This window comes from Anomaloglossus baeobatrachus, chromosome 9 (assembly GCF_048569485.1).
Source record: "Anomaloglossus baeobatrachus isolate aAnoBae1 chromosome 9, aAnoBae1.hap1, whole genome shotgun sequence".
Taxonomy (NCBI): domain Eukaryota; kingdom Metazoa; phylum Chordata; class Amphibia; order Anura; family Aromobatidae; genus Anomaloglossus; species Anomaloglossus baeobatrachus.
The window spans coordinates 197323516-197338461 of NC_134361.1; the positions used below are offsets into that span (position 1 = coordinate 197323516).

The 14946-nt window shown below is 44.8% G+C and overlaps 1 protein-coding gene across 1 annotated transcript in view; it reads right to left on the reverse strand.

Annotated features, from left to right (window-relative positions):
• Nucleotides 1–6267: 6267 nt before the first annotated feature.
• Nucleotides 6268–14946, reverse strand: part of TKTL1 (transketolase like 1) — a 10244-nt gene continuing 1565 nt past the window's right edge. The window contains exons 2-14 of the mRNA XM_075324191.1: nucleotides 14818–14935; nucleotides 14497–14610; nucleotides 12721–12818; nucleotides 12449–12640; nucleotides 11374–11501; nucleotides 11100–11293; nucleotides 10861–11025; nucleotides 10395–10551; nucleotides 9697–9827; nucleotides 8527–8610; nucleotides 8348–8444; nucleotides 8092–8211; nucleotides 6268–6661 (exon numbers count right to left, since the gene is read on the reverse strand). Coding sequence (XP_075180306.1) covers nucleotides 6489–6661; nucleotides 8092–8211; nucleotides 8348–8444; nucleotides 8527–8610; nucleotides 9697–9827; nucleotides 10395–10551; nucleotides 10861–11025; nucleotides 11100–11293; nucleotides 11374–11501; nucleotides 12449–12640; nucleotides 12721–12818; nucleotides 14497–14610; nucleotides 14818–14935 — 1771 coding nt within the window. The 3' untranslated portion in view covers nucleotides 6268–6488. The remainder of the gene's footprint in view (nucleotides 6662–8091; nucleotides 8212–8347; nucleotides 8445–8526; nucleotides 8611–9696; nucleotides 9828–10394; nucleotides 10552–10860; nucleotides 11026–11099; nucleotides 11294–11373; nucleotides 11502–12448; nucleotides 12641–12720; nucleotides 12819–14496; nucleotides 14611–14817; nucleotides 14936–14946) is intronic.

Below are 14946 nucleotides of genomic sequence, written 5' to 3' on the forward strand. Positions count from 1 at the left end.
TTGTGGGTTTTTCTGTTTTGTTTTTTTTTAATCTTGGCATGACCCGTAATGGAGGTAGGAGAAATTACTTACTGGTATTTACTTACCGGTAACGCAATTACTTACCGGTAATGTGTTTTTTTAAACCCATGATAGCACCACAAGAGAGGGATCCACCCTTCAAGGACAGGAAACCTACATGTTAAAGAACGGTACCTCTCCCCGCAATAGTTGGTTACAGAGCATGAAAGGACCTCCAAAAAAAAAGGTTAATACAACATATAGCCACCACCATAACATTTCTTTGTGAAGAAAAGAAAAAAAAACAAGGGTGAAAACTGAATAATAAAAAGGAAAACACCCCAATGCAGGTAGGGAATATAAGGGTGCTGTCATGGGTTCCGAAAACACACATTACCGGTAAGTAATTACGTATTTTTCCTTCACCCCATGACGGCACCACAAGAGAATTACAGCAAAAAGAAAAACCTCTAGGGAGGGACTACAGCCTGCAGAGCCCATCTCCCAAAGGTGAGGTCAGAAAAGGATAGATCTAACCTATAATGTCTGTAGAAGGTCGAGTGTGATGACCACGTAGCCGCCTTGCAGATCTGCTCAATGGAGATGTCACCACCCTCGTGGAATGAGCCTTCAGACCTGTTGGTACTTCCTTACCACTAGCTGAATAAGCCAAGGCTATGGCTTCCCTGATCCACCTCGCTAGAGTGGATTTTGAGGACCTAACCCCCTTTTACTACCTTGAAAGGTGAAGGAAAAAATAATGTGTTTGCATTTGTGGAGTGTAATTACAGAATTGATGGATAACATCCTGATCTAATACTATGGATGCGACCAACCGGCTGGTGCACTACATGTATCCGTGTTACTGGCACCTTATATAAGCCTCATCTGTGTGCATTCTTTAATATTCGTGATGGATGATTGGTGTGTTAGTGGTTGTTCATCTGTGCTACCTCCACTATATATGATCCGCACCGGGGTCCTAGGTTCAGATCCCACCAAGGGCAATTTCTTCCAGTTTGTAGGTTCTCCCCGTGTTTTGGTGGGTTTCCTCCAGGTACTCAGATTTCCTTCCACACTACAAAGTCTGTACTGATAGGGAATTTAGATTGTGAGCCCCAATGGGGACAGTGATGATGTAGTACAAACAGGCATTATAAATAACCATTGGGACCCAAAGATGTAATTAAGGTACTGACTCGAGAGGAGCAAATAGATTTTCTAGGACCCTGCTCCAGCTGCCACCTTGGTAGTCCTGTGGCCGGTTGACGAGCACCCTGCGAACCTCCTCCTACCTGCGTCCTTCTGATTGGTAGGCCCAATGTGACGTCATGTGTCAACAATTGTGCAGCGACCTATCAAGAACCAGAAGAGGTGTCGGCCGGTAGGAAGCAGTTGGCGGGGCTTTTGCCTCCTTCAACGTGAGTGGGCTTAATGATCCGGACAAACATCTATCATTCCTTTTTGGGATATGATTGAGATTGTGGAATTTTCAACCCTCTGTCATCATGCGCCCACACTTATCACTGTAATCATATAATTTGCTGCGACAAACATGAAGGGATTGTCTACATGACAATTCTAGTAATGGTTTGGCTTCTTGTCAGGTTAGAAGATCTCAAAATGTCGCTGTAGAAAGTGCATTTTATGAACGCGTTCTAGACATTCTATTTTGAGGATAGCCGGAATAGGAGCCTTTTCACGCTTCAGACAAGAGCCATGTTTTATGAAGATACTTCATAAGAACGCACCTCAAGGCTTCCTCGTTATTGTAGGAGCAGAGCGGTCATTCTCAATATCCTGTCTGAAATGTGATATGGCGTCCGATGATATCCTGAGTGCATATAGGATCTAGAGGCAGAGATTTAACTTTCATGACTAAACTGGTTTAGGAAGGAATGACTAAGGAGCAGAATACTGGCGAATGATGAGAGAGTATTGAAATGTTCGGATTCGCGATACTCGTAATGAGTACTAATACTCGCGTATGCGTTCTGAATAGTGTGCGCAATGCAAGACAATGGGGAATACTCAAAGTAACGAGTAACCCGAATTCCACACTATTCGTGCGACTAGTACGGCAATCGGGTTACTCGTTACTTTGCGAGTATTCCCCATTGACTTGTATTGCACACACTATTCGGAATGCATACGTGAGTATTAGACAGTGCTCATTACGAGTATCGCGAATCCGAGTATCTCAAAAATTGCTAATCATTACTGGGGAATGGTCGGACCAGAACAGAATTCCTATATTCGCTTCCAGCTGCCAAGACAAAGCCTGATGTATTGTGAGAAGAAAATGTAAAATAAATCTCATACAAAAATCTCTGCAGAGATGTATAAATATATAATATATATATAATCTCTAATATATAAAGCTGAATGTGTGTGTATATGTCTGTCTGTCTGTCTGTCGGATTGGCATCCGCACCGTCGCAGCTATAGCCACAAAATTTTGCACACTCACACGTCTGGACCCCGAGAGCGTCATAGGCTATGTTTTGAGGGGAAATTTCAACCCTGCGCTTTACAGTTATTCACCAAAAAACCTGCCTCCATTAAAGCGAATGGAGCTGGGAGCCACAGTGCAGCCAGAACTTCAGAAGAATGCGCAGCCACGCCCTTAAATGGAATGTTGGCGTGTCACAATGCAGCCAGGGAAAGAGACAGACACGGAAAGAGACAGGGTAAGAGACAGACACAGAGACAGACAGGGAAAGAGGGAAAGAGACAGGTTAAGAGACAGACACAGACAGGTAAAGAGACAGACAAAGACAGACAGACACAGGGAAAGAGGGAAAGAGATTGAGACAGACTGAGAAAGAGACAGACAGACAAAGAGAGAGATATATACAGAGGGGGAGACAGAATGGGAGAGAAACAGAGACAGTTACTATCCCGGGAGTTAATACATTCTATTTTGTTAACAACAGTTATCAACCCAGGCGAAGCCGAATTGTACAGCTAGTATATATATATATTTATATATATGTGTGTGTGTGTGTGTGTATGTATGTGTATGTATATGTGTATGTATGTATATGTCTATGTGTGTGTATGTATGTATATGTATATGTGTGTGTGTGTGTGTGTGTGTGTGTGTGTGTGTGTGTGTGTGTGTGTGTATATATGCGTGTGTGTGTGTATGTATGTATATGTGTGTATGTATGTATATGCGTGTATGTGTGTATATATATATATATATATATATATATATATATATATATATATAATTATCTTATTTATATATTATACATACACAGATAGATATCTATCCAATTACACACTCCACTATATAGTTTACATGGTCACCCTGTCCTGTCTCAAATCTGGGAACCATATCTCCTGCATCTCAAGAACAAACCATGCCTCCGGTCTCCTTTGAGAAACCTTTTACAAAAAAAAAAAAAATTAAATAAATAAATATTGTCCAATAGTAGTACGACCTCTTCTGCTTCCACTCGTTGCCCTCTGTTTAAGGGAGTCTGTCACCAGGTTTTCGCTCCCCCCATCTGAGAGCAGCATAATGTAGAGACTGACCCTAATTCCAGGGATGTGTCACTTACTGAGCCGTTTGCTGTCATTGATAAGAATCCATGCATTCTCTGCTGCAGATGTAGCAGTAATACAGAGCTGATGAAGATGCTGGACTACCTGCAGCACAAGAAGTAGTCCTGTAATGATAATCTCCTGCTGATTAAACAGTGATTGTATCAAAACTACACTAAGGAGCCCAGTAACATCACTGGAAGCAAAATCTCTGCCCCTACATTATGCTGCTCTCAGATTCCCTTTTAAAAAGATCCTGTACTGAGTACAGGGTACTCCCTTCCAGAGTTATCGGTAATTACAGCTTGATGATCACGTGACATCATGGCAGCCCTGCATCCAACCAGCTTCTCTAATGCTGGCCAATACCACAAGGAGCATTGATCAGCCTGGCTGCCCAACTGCCGCCAAGTTTTACCCTGAACTACTCCAGAATTTCAGAGAAGCTATTTTGCAGCACCGCTCTAGTTGATTGACATGTCCTCATCTATGCATGAGACATGTCAATCACCTGGAATGGTGATAAGGGGCTCCACAGCACTAACCAAATCTATACCTATTGCCCATGGCTTTAAGTGGTCAAAACCACGTCAGTAAATATCAGTCTCTGATCATGCAGCCAGGCTGAGACTGAATCTAGTGACCAGTTGCATGTGAATCGGTTTGTAAGCCTCTTGAATAAAAGCTTCCTGCTATCACCAAACCTGCATTATTCTGCAGGTGTTCAATGTTGACTTTGTCGCCATCAAATGGCGACATATTGCTACGGCCAGGACTTTTTAGTAACAGATCAGACCTTTTACATGTCATTCCTTTAATTACAAGAGTGGTGAATGGCCTCAGACCTGTGATAAGGTATTCTGATCTACAACATACTAAATACCTCTTATTAGAAATTTAGTATAGTTCTCCTGATCAGCAATGTTGCTTACCTCATGTGCAGGTCATTGCAGTGTAGATATCTATAGTTACAACCCCTCAGTGAGGTGTTAATTGCTCATGGATATCCAAAAGGTCCTGCAATGCCCTTCACATGAGTTAAGTGACGTTCCTGATTAGCCATGTCACTTACCTCATGTGAAGGGCATTGCAGGACCTTGGATATCCATGATCATGACCACAAGCAATTAACATTGAGGATTGTAAGCTTAGATACCCAAGCTGCAATGCTCTGCACATGATGTAAGCAATATAGTATAGTTCCTGATCAGCCATGTTGCTTACCTCATGTGCAGAGCATTGCAGCTGGTGGTATCTAGCGTTACCCCTCAGTAAGCATCAATTGCTCATTGATGCTTAAGGTCCTGCAATGCCCTTCAAATGCACCCAGGTAAGTGATGTTCCCATTCATCTATGTCACTTGAGGTAAGTGACATCTTAACGGGAATGTCACTTACCTCATGTGATGGGTATTGTAGGACCCGGAATATCCATGATCATTGCCACAAGCAATAACGCTCACTGAGTGGGTTGTAACCCTAGATACCCAAGCTGCAATGCTCTGCGCATGAGGTAAGCAACATAACTGATCAGAACTAGATCACATTTCTAATTGGATGTATTTGCCAATTTTACAACTACACATTGGATAGGATATTGGAGATGGGAATACCCCTTTAGGAACTAAATTTTTAAATGTGTAATAAATCGTCCAGTTAGAAATGTAATCTAGTTCTCCTGATCAGCTATGTTGCTTACCTCATGTGAGGAGCATAGAAGCTTGGCCATCTATGCTTAAAACCCCTCAGTGAGCGTTAATTGCTCATGGGCATGACCATGGATGCCTAAGGTCCTGCAATGCCCTTCACATGAGGTAAGTGACATAGCTAAAGTAAAGGGCATTGCAGAACCTTAGGTATCCATGATCATGACCACAAGCAATTAAAGCTCACTGAGGGGTTGCAAGCCTAGATAGCCAAGCTGCAATGCCCTGCACATGAGGTAGGCAACATAGCTGATCAGGAGAACTATACTACGTTTCTAATTGGAGGTATTCGCTCATATTACAAATTGGATAGGATCTTGAAGATTGGCATAACCCTTTAATCCAGAAGTTGTAGCTCAGCAGAGGAATCATTTGGGAATCTATTGTCAATTGGGCGAGTGCTCCAGACAATCTGTACATCTTCTCCCGGACGAAGCGGTCTATTATAACATCGCGAAACACGCGTCGGAGGTTTCCAGGCAGTAAGGGACACGTCGGTGGGGTTACGGTTTTATGGGTGAGACTTTTTTTTTTTTAATAACTTTGTGGTTTAGGCAATATCCCCCTTCTTCATACCCTGCCTATACTATGGCTGGGATAGAGAGCAATACAATGAATTGAATGAACGAATATGTGCAATAGCCCTAATCCCTCTAATGGTTGCCTTCGATTTAGATACATTTATTCATTGGTAGTATTACATGTCATGCTCCCCATGTACACCCCTTTAAGTTAATACGGATGTGTCCGCCTCTTGTGGAATTAAGATAGGGTGGGTTTCCAATCCCTACCTTCCCCCCCCCCCCCCTCTTTCTTGGAACATCTACGGCACCTTGTTTTTAATTGTGTGAATTTTTTTCATATATATTTATACTAATTATGATGAATAAAATTACTATTTTTACTTTAGCCATTTAATCTCCGTTTTTTCTTCTGTGTTTCATCTTATAACCTATAGAGCTCGAACTTCTGACAATTTTAGGTTTTCTATAGACCACAACATAAGAACATTTAGTCAACTTTGCTTTATTAAGTGCACGGTGGAGGATAAAACAGACAAAACATGGAATAAGAGCTCTAGAGACCAGCTCGTGTCATATGGAAATGTCAGGATTGTTAAACATGTTACACGGAGGTAGCGGACATGTTATGTGGAGGCCAGTTACACGGACTAGTATCAGACAGTGCTTTATGTGGAAGGACAAGTGCTTTTTTACGGCAGACAGTCTGGTTAATTTGCAAACGTGGCTTTTACGGCGTCCACAATACATTTTGCGCTGATGCCGAACACTTCTAATAGCTCCGTAGGTTTCCCGCTACGAGGTACACCCTTAACGGCGAGGCTCTGGATAACGAATCCGGGTTCTCCTGCGACAGCGGCGGCCACTGCGTCCCCTATACCACCTGGAAGAAGGAGAGATTAGGATATAAAGGTAGGTCAATTAATATAGACCAGTGACATGCCGCGTATGTAACATTCCCATTGCCCTAGAGTCAATGCCGATTACATATTCTGAAGGCGAACCACAGCGCTGGTACTGCACAACATGTATGCAGAGTTTAAAGGGAACCGGTCAGGTGCAATATGCACCCAGAACAGCAGGGGTGTACTAACATGCTAAGGGGCTGACTGGCCGGGGAACTAGTCCTCTCGCTCATTAGCATACGGTAAAAGATCTTTAGAAACACTTTCTAAAGATCTATGCTACTATATACAGGGACGGTTAGGCAAGGCTTAGCAATATACAACCAGAACTGCTCGTGGCTTTGGGTGCATATTGCCCCTGACAGGTTCCCTTTAAGCTAGAGGTCTCAAATGTGCTGGCCACATGCGGCCCATCAGGCTGCTACTTGTGGCCCAAAGGCCCAGTAACAGTCACAGCCATCAGAGGTTTATTACAGATTAATGTTTTGCTGGAACTGCGGAGTCAAGCTCTCTGCACAACTCAGTTCTGCCGCCAGCCAATCAGAGGCAAGCAACTGACGCTTATGACGTTAGCTGCTTTCTTCAGATTGGCTGGTGGCTGCTATTGAGAACTTGACTGTGCGGTAGTGGTGAAACGAAGCGCTGACAATGGCTTCGATCGTTATTGGGTACACGTGCCACATGAAGCAGAGGAAAGTATGACACCGAGGGAACGGAGGACAGGGGAGAAGAAAGTGTAGAATGGTACAACAAGGGACCAGGATGGGCACAAGGATCGAGCACAATACTGAAGGATGGAAATAAGGATGAGCAAACTACTACAAGGGGACAAGGAGGGGCACACTACAGAATGGGGAGCATTACTGAAAGATGAGGACCAGGATGGGAACATTACTACAGGTTGTTGCACAAAGTGACTATGGTGCCAATTGTAAAGTTGTCTTATTACACAAGAAAAAAAAAAAAATATATATATGGGGTACCAATAAAAAATGTCACTGTCCTGAAAAAGTGCGCCCAACCCTAAACCCCCCCCCAAATTTCTCTATACGCAGCCCTTTACCCAGCCAAGTTTGAGACCCGTGGTTTAACACTAGAAGTCTCAGAGGGGTCATTTAACATTTCTACCATTGGAACCCTATGGAGCTCGAAATTCCTTGGACTTCTAGTGTTAAGGAACGGCAATAGTGCCACCTATAGGTTGGAATGGTGAAGCACCATTTTACGTTTGGAAGGGAATGTCAGCACAAAGTGACATCAGGCCCAGGCGATCGATGCACCCTTGGTGTGGCCAAATAGCTTTGGAAAGGGGGGGGGGGGGGGACCACTTTACCTTTACAAGTTTTGATTTTCTTAATAGGATATGGCCAGAAAACTCATTGGTTTCTTTAATTACTGCATAGGTTACCTTCTTTGTAGTGATCCTCCACGGTGATGATATGCCCTCCAGTAGCTCTGCCGCTTGATATAATGGTCGCCGCATCCAGAGGTTTAACGGTAAATGGATCGATCACACGGATGTTAATACCTTAGGGGGAACAGAAGCGGCCCATGAGTCAGTGCCGTAATTGCACATCTATGGATTGTTGGTTATGATGCCCCAGATGTTGGAGCTTCCCTCCCCCAAAAGAGCAAGCCTGAAAAATAAGTCTTAGAAGGGTCACCTTGTTTGGCGAGCTCGTCCGCTGCCGCCAGAGCTTCATGCAAGGTGACGCCAGCACCGATAACCGTGACGCGGTCCGTTTCACTTTGACGTACAACCTGTATAAGGACAATAAAAAATTTAGGGTCTAAAAACCAAAAAGGGAAGGTGGTCGTGGGGTACAACACCTTTATTTTATACCTTTGCTTGACCAATTTCAAACTTTTCTCCGGGAGAGTAGATTATCGCGGTGTCTGGACGACTGGTGCGAATGAAACAGATACCCTATAAAGCAAGGGAGGAGAGATTGTGTGCAAAGAGCAGCTCCGGACTAATTTATAGAGTTAAATGACTAAGAATGCCAAGTACACTGGAACAAAATAACCCAAATAATATTATAAAAAGTAATAGAAGGTAAATACCAAAGTATCAAAAAAGTTCCATGCATGTAATGCTATGGGCATAGATGCCCAGGCTGTATGTACAAACAAAACTGAAATTACCAAAAGAAGACCATACAGAAAGCCATAAAATATAATTTTATTAGTGTAAAAATAAAAGCAAGGTATACAAAAGAGTGATTGAAAGAAACACCAACAAAAACAGCAGGGGAGAGATGAGTGAGACAAATGTGCCGGTATAAAGCTTTGTATGCACAGCACTGCTTATACTGTCAGAAAGGTGGAACAATTAAGTGCATAAGCAGGCAGGATCATAAATAATCAGAAGTACAAATGACAGTCAGAAATACACCATCACATTAAATCCATAGTGATCAGAGTAATATCTTCAAAATGATCCATAGCAATTACCTAATGGCATCTCCTCCTGCTGGTGCTGGCGTCCGTCCCTACACGTGTTTCAGCAAAAAGCCTTCATCAGGGGGCGCTGATGAAGGCTTTTTGCTGAAACACGTGTAGGGACGGACGCCAGCACCAGCAGGAGGAGATGCCATTAGGTAATTGCTATGGATCATTTTGAAGATATTACTCTGATCACTATGGATTTAATGTGATGGTGTATTTCTGACTGTCATTTGTACTTCTGATTATTTATGATCCTGCCTGCTTATGCACTTAATTGTTCCACCTTTCTGACAGTATAAGCAGTGCTGTGCATACAAAGCTTTATACCGGCACATTTGTCTCACTCATCTCTCCCCTGCTGTTTTTGTTTTTGTTGGTGTTTCTTTCAATCACTCTTTTGTATACCTTGCTTTTATTTTTACACTAATAAAATTATATTTTATGGCTTTCTGTATGGTCTTCTTTTGGTAATTTTAATTTATAGAGTTACGGATCATTTCAGCCATTGAAATGCAATTTTAGGGGGAGATGGGGGGGGGGGGGGGGGGGGGTTAACGACACTTACTGGGGTATTAGCAGCTAAGGTGACGGCATATTCTGTGGAGACGCCATCACTGGGGTAGAAGATGGTACAAGAAGGAATAGCACGGAACATGGCAAGATCTTCCAAAGCCATCTGAGATGGACCGTCCTCACCTGAAACAAGTGGATCCAGTAAAATGAACTAAGATTACAGAATTTAAAGTTGTCCTCTACTTTAGACACCGACCAGTGTTAATTGGCTGGGTCCAACACCCTGTATCCCTGTCGATCAGCTGCTCTCGGTACTGGTAGGAGATGTCCCATCTTCTGATTGAAGCCAGGTACTGCACAGCCGCCTCCTATTCATTAGAATGGGAAGCAGATGTGCACTTCCCACCCGCAGTCAGAAGACAGGGCAGCAGTGGTACTGAGCATTTCTGGCCACATGCACCAAGAACAGCTGATCGGTGGTGGGGGTCAGGATGTCAGACCCCAAATGAGGTTAGTACAATGTTAAAGTAATGGATAACCTCTAAAAAAAGGTTAGTCCTGCTCTGCTTAGGTCCAATACCTGCATAATTGGCAGGTATTGTGACCCATCGGCAGGTGTCCTAGGACAGGTGCATAATACTTGCTGACATCACATGTGTCCTAGCAGGTATCAGATGTGACTGGATCAGGACTAACCCTTTAAGTGTTCAGAAAAAAAGGCAGATATTTACAAAGATCGTGGGCACTCACCAATTGATACTCCACAGTGGGAGCCACAAAGGTTCACGTTGGATTGAGATATGGCGCCCATACGAATGTGATCATAAGCCCTACTAAAGAAAGCTGCAAAAGTGCTGGCAAATGCCACAGTGCGATTGCGGGTAGCACAGCCCATAGCCACACTCACCTGGAAAATAGAGAGTTTACACTGACTTCAGGCAAAGATAATGCAATTATGTTTATGTTTATTCTACGGCTATAAAAACAAAAGTACAATATATGATGTGCCACTTGTATGGCATTTCCAAAAAAAAAAAAAAAAAAAGTCAAATTCTGGCACCGCAGCCCCCACCCCCAGCCTAGGAAAGCCGTGGTAAAAAAGCTGTCAACTATGGAAGTTAACACTTTCCTCTTGAGAACAGTAAAGAACTGAAGTTTTTTGTTTACAGTTTCACCCATTAATGAAGACAAGACAATCCCGTAAAGGAGACATTACCATGTTTTGTTCAGCAATGAAGCACTCAATGAATCGGTCAGGATGTTCATTCTTGAAAATCTCAGAGAAAGTGGAATTTTTTGTGTCACCATCAAGGGCGACAACTCTGCTACTCGCATGGCCAAGTTTAGCAAGTGCCAGTCCATATGCTTTACGGGTCGCAATCTGCAAGACATGATGCAGTTTAGTCAAGGGCATGGTGGGCACAGTCTTCTATTACACACAAGACCTTTCCTTACCTTGTCACCAACTTTGTAGCTCGGTGCGGTTGGCATCTTAATGTTGGTGATGTCAACTTGAGGAGCATCTTTTACCGGAGCTGCCGGGGTCAGAGTCTTATTAGTCTGGATGTTATCCTGGATCTCCTTGATGATGGCTTCCACTTTGTCTTTGGGCATTGGCTTCCCGTGCCAATTGTCTTGATTTTCCACACCTTTAAAAGGCATTTAAGTTCGTCAGTTGACTCCAACCAGCATGGAAGCATCTCCAAGACCATTACTTCTTGGTACTTACCAGAAATGCCCTTTCCCTTGTATGTTTTAGCAACGATTGCTGTGGGTTTATCCTTCACGTTGGCTGCCTGCCATAGGGCACAGCACAATTCCTCCACATTATGCCCATCTACAACATAGGTATTCCACCTGCAAACATATGAGAAGGTATATGAACACTGTCTAGGCCAGGGGTGGGGAACCTCCGGCCCGCATGCGGCCCCCGGGCACATTCCAGGCTACCCCAGTGCTCGAGCGGCACTTGCGCTTTTGCCAGCCGCCGGCCCTTTAAAATCCCAGTGCGTTATGGGTAAATGCTAGAATGTACAGGCTATTTACAGATCCTGATTGCAGCCTGTACTAGAATGTACGGGCTCTTTTCGGGACCTGACTACAGCCCATACATTCTAGACTGAACCCGGACTGTGCTCGCATGCTGAGGGTTTACCTTGAGGGCAGGGTAAACAGCACGCTGTGCTCCAGTCACAGCAGAAGAGGTGCAGCAGATGCCTTCCTGCTGTACATGCCTCCCGGACCTGTGCTATGTGACTCCTCCTCCCCCTTGTACTGTGAGTATGCAACCCATCGCTGCCCCCCCCCCCCCCCATGCAGTGCTGTCTACCCCCTAGTACTGTGTGTAACCCCTCAGTGCTGTGTAATCTGTGCAGCCACTTTGTGCCGCCGCCTAGCGCTGCACATGCTTAGCATCTCCTGTGATTTATACACCCCTCCTGTGATGTATACGCCCCAGCCTGTCCTGGAATGTATATGCCTCAATGTTTCCTGTGATGTATATGCCCCAGCTTCTGCTGTGATGTGTATGCCCCCAGCCTCTCCAGACCAAGACAAACCTGGAAAAGCAGTTGTGAGAAACAAAATGATCAATATCACCGAACATCGCAGCCGCTCCAGCCACCACATTAGGGGTGAGTTAATTGTGTGACCAAATATAGCCTGGTCGTTTTCAAGTTGATAATTTGGTGCGGCCCCCGAAGGTTGGTAGAACATTCCAAATGGCCCCCGGCAGTAAAAAGGTTCCCCACCCCTGGTCTAGGCTATAGGCCGGTGTATGGTAGAGGATGGGGCACCCAACGTACCCAAAAGCTTCGCATCTCTTCTTGTACACGTCCGTCTGATGCTGAAGAGGAGCCGCCTCACTCTGCCCCAGACGATTGACATCGAAAATTGCTACCAGATTGTCCAGCTTGTAGTGAGACGCGAAAGCCATGGCTTCCCACACGGCTCCTTCGGAGGATTCTCCATCACCCAGCAGACAGTAAACCCGGTAACTGAAGGCAGAGAGTAATGGAGACTTCTCATCGGACTGTCATATGGAGGTCTTTGATACCATTTACCAGACAATTCTTACCTGGCTTTGTCAAAGTGTTTTCCAGTGTACGCCATTCCACAAGACGCCCCCAGACCTTGTCCTAAGGAGCCAGTGGCCACATCCACAAATGGAAGTTTCTGGCAAGAGAGCCAAGAATATAGCGATAAGATATAAGTTCACAGAGGGCCTCTTAAGGGTCATGGTGTCATCCAGAACCCAACCATTGGGCAAGGGGGTACACGTCATGCTGGACAACAAGTGTGGTACTAAATTCATTAGTTTTTAAAGAGAACCTGTCATTTGATTCCTACTACCAAACTAGTATGGCCGCACTACCGCAGCCAGGTATAAATATTCGGAAGCACCAGTATCTTAATTTTTGTCATGAGACCTTTTGTCCAGTTATTCCCAAAACTTCCCATGGAGGAAGGGGGGTTCACAGGAGGCAAGGGGAGATCCTGCGAGCCATGAGGCAGGGGCCCCGTCTGTGGTGCAGACTTCAAAATGGCGCCCGGAGTCTGCGCATGCGCAGCTTGAGCTCTCGGCTTAAGATCTCATCTGTGCACGTGCCGCCTCTGGCCTGCTGATTCCCGGCAGTGGACTTAAGAAAATGACGCGTGCGCAGAGGAGTTCTCAGCTTGTCATTGAGCCGAGAGCTCCATCTGTGCACATGTCACCTGCGGAGCCATTTCTTTGAAGCCGGCTCTCGGGACAGCCGGCGCGAGGCTCTCGGGACAGCCGGCGCGAGGCTCTCGGGACAGCCGGCGCGAGGCTCTCGGGACAGCCGGCGCTTGTAAGAGACCCCATTATTTTGCTCTAAATTTGGGGTGCGCCTTATAAAACCAAGTACGGCTGCAAATATGCACAAAGTTAGTCACTTGACAAAAGTACCCTATAAAAGTTGTCGTTCCATCTTGAAGTGGACAGCTCAAGACGTCTGAAATCCCCAGTGACCGGCCTGTTCTTGGGGGGGGGGGGGGGGGGGGGATTAAGTGGCAGCTAGCCAAATAAAAGGAAAGCTTGGCCTATCCATATAATACAGAACCTACATGACCGATTCCTAGAGGTTTTGTTCCATAAATTAAGTGGTTAAAGAGACCTCCTGGGGCTTTTTTTGGCTGCAATAACTGGCTATGGCCAAGATTAATTCTGCCAACGACATGTCTCAGGATAGGTCCTGATTAAAAGGAATAAAGCAAGACATCTGCAAAGCTTCTTAAACATTAAGTGATTTTCTCCAAGTGTCTGCTGGCAGATACAGCACCTTTGAGAAGTAACTTCATACCTTGTGTGAATAAACTGGTTTAAAGGGAATCTGTCACCAGATTTTTGCTTCCCCATCTGAGCAGCATAATGTAGGGGCAGAGACCCTGATTCCAGCGATGTGTCACTTACTGAACTGATTGCTGTCATTTTGATAAAAATCAGTTCTGTGCTGCAAATCTAGAATATGCTGGACTACCTGAAGCAGGCCAAGTAGTCCTGTAATGATGATCTCCTGCTGATTAAACAGTGGTTTAATCGAAATTACACTAAGTAGCCTAGTAAGTGACATATCACTGGAATCAGGATCTCTGCCGCTATGTTATGAGGCTCTCAGATTAGGTGACAAACCTGGTAACAGATTTTTTTTTAAAAAAAGGTGATCTCTGAACATGATCCAAGATGGCCATGTCACTATTGAGACATGTTCACACAATTCATTTGCAAAAAAGAAAGAAAAAGTTTCCAATGCGTTGTGTGAACATGTCCTTACAGCATTAGGCAACATGTAGATGCACCCATTCTACCCCCCCATGGATTCCAGGTTCATACCGGAGTTGGATGTCCTTCCAGGTCACAGTCGATCTTCCTCAGGTTGAGGAGGTCCGATTCCTTGATGTAGCCGGCTTCTACCCAGGCTGCGTACAAGATGGGTGCAGCATGACCCTGAAAGACAAACCACAGAATTGGAGACCCTTGTGCTACAAGCTTGTAATAGACATGTCCCCTATATACAAGGACCTGGAGGGGCACAGGTTATTCACCATCTCAAAGTATCCTTCCAAGGACCTGTCACTGGCAAGCTGGGAATCAGCAGCCGCACACCATGCCTAGAGATCAGAACAGCCGCTGCACCATCATCATCCTCCTCACCTTAGACAGGACAAAGCGGTCATTGTTATAGTTGCCGGGGTCAGCCGCGTCGTATTTCATGGCGTTGAAGAAGAGGACGGACAGGATTTCGGCCGCACTGCAGCAGGATGTGGGGTGCCTGTCACAAGG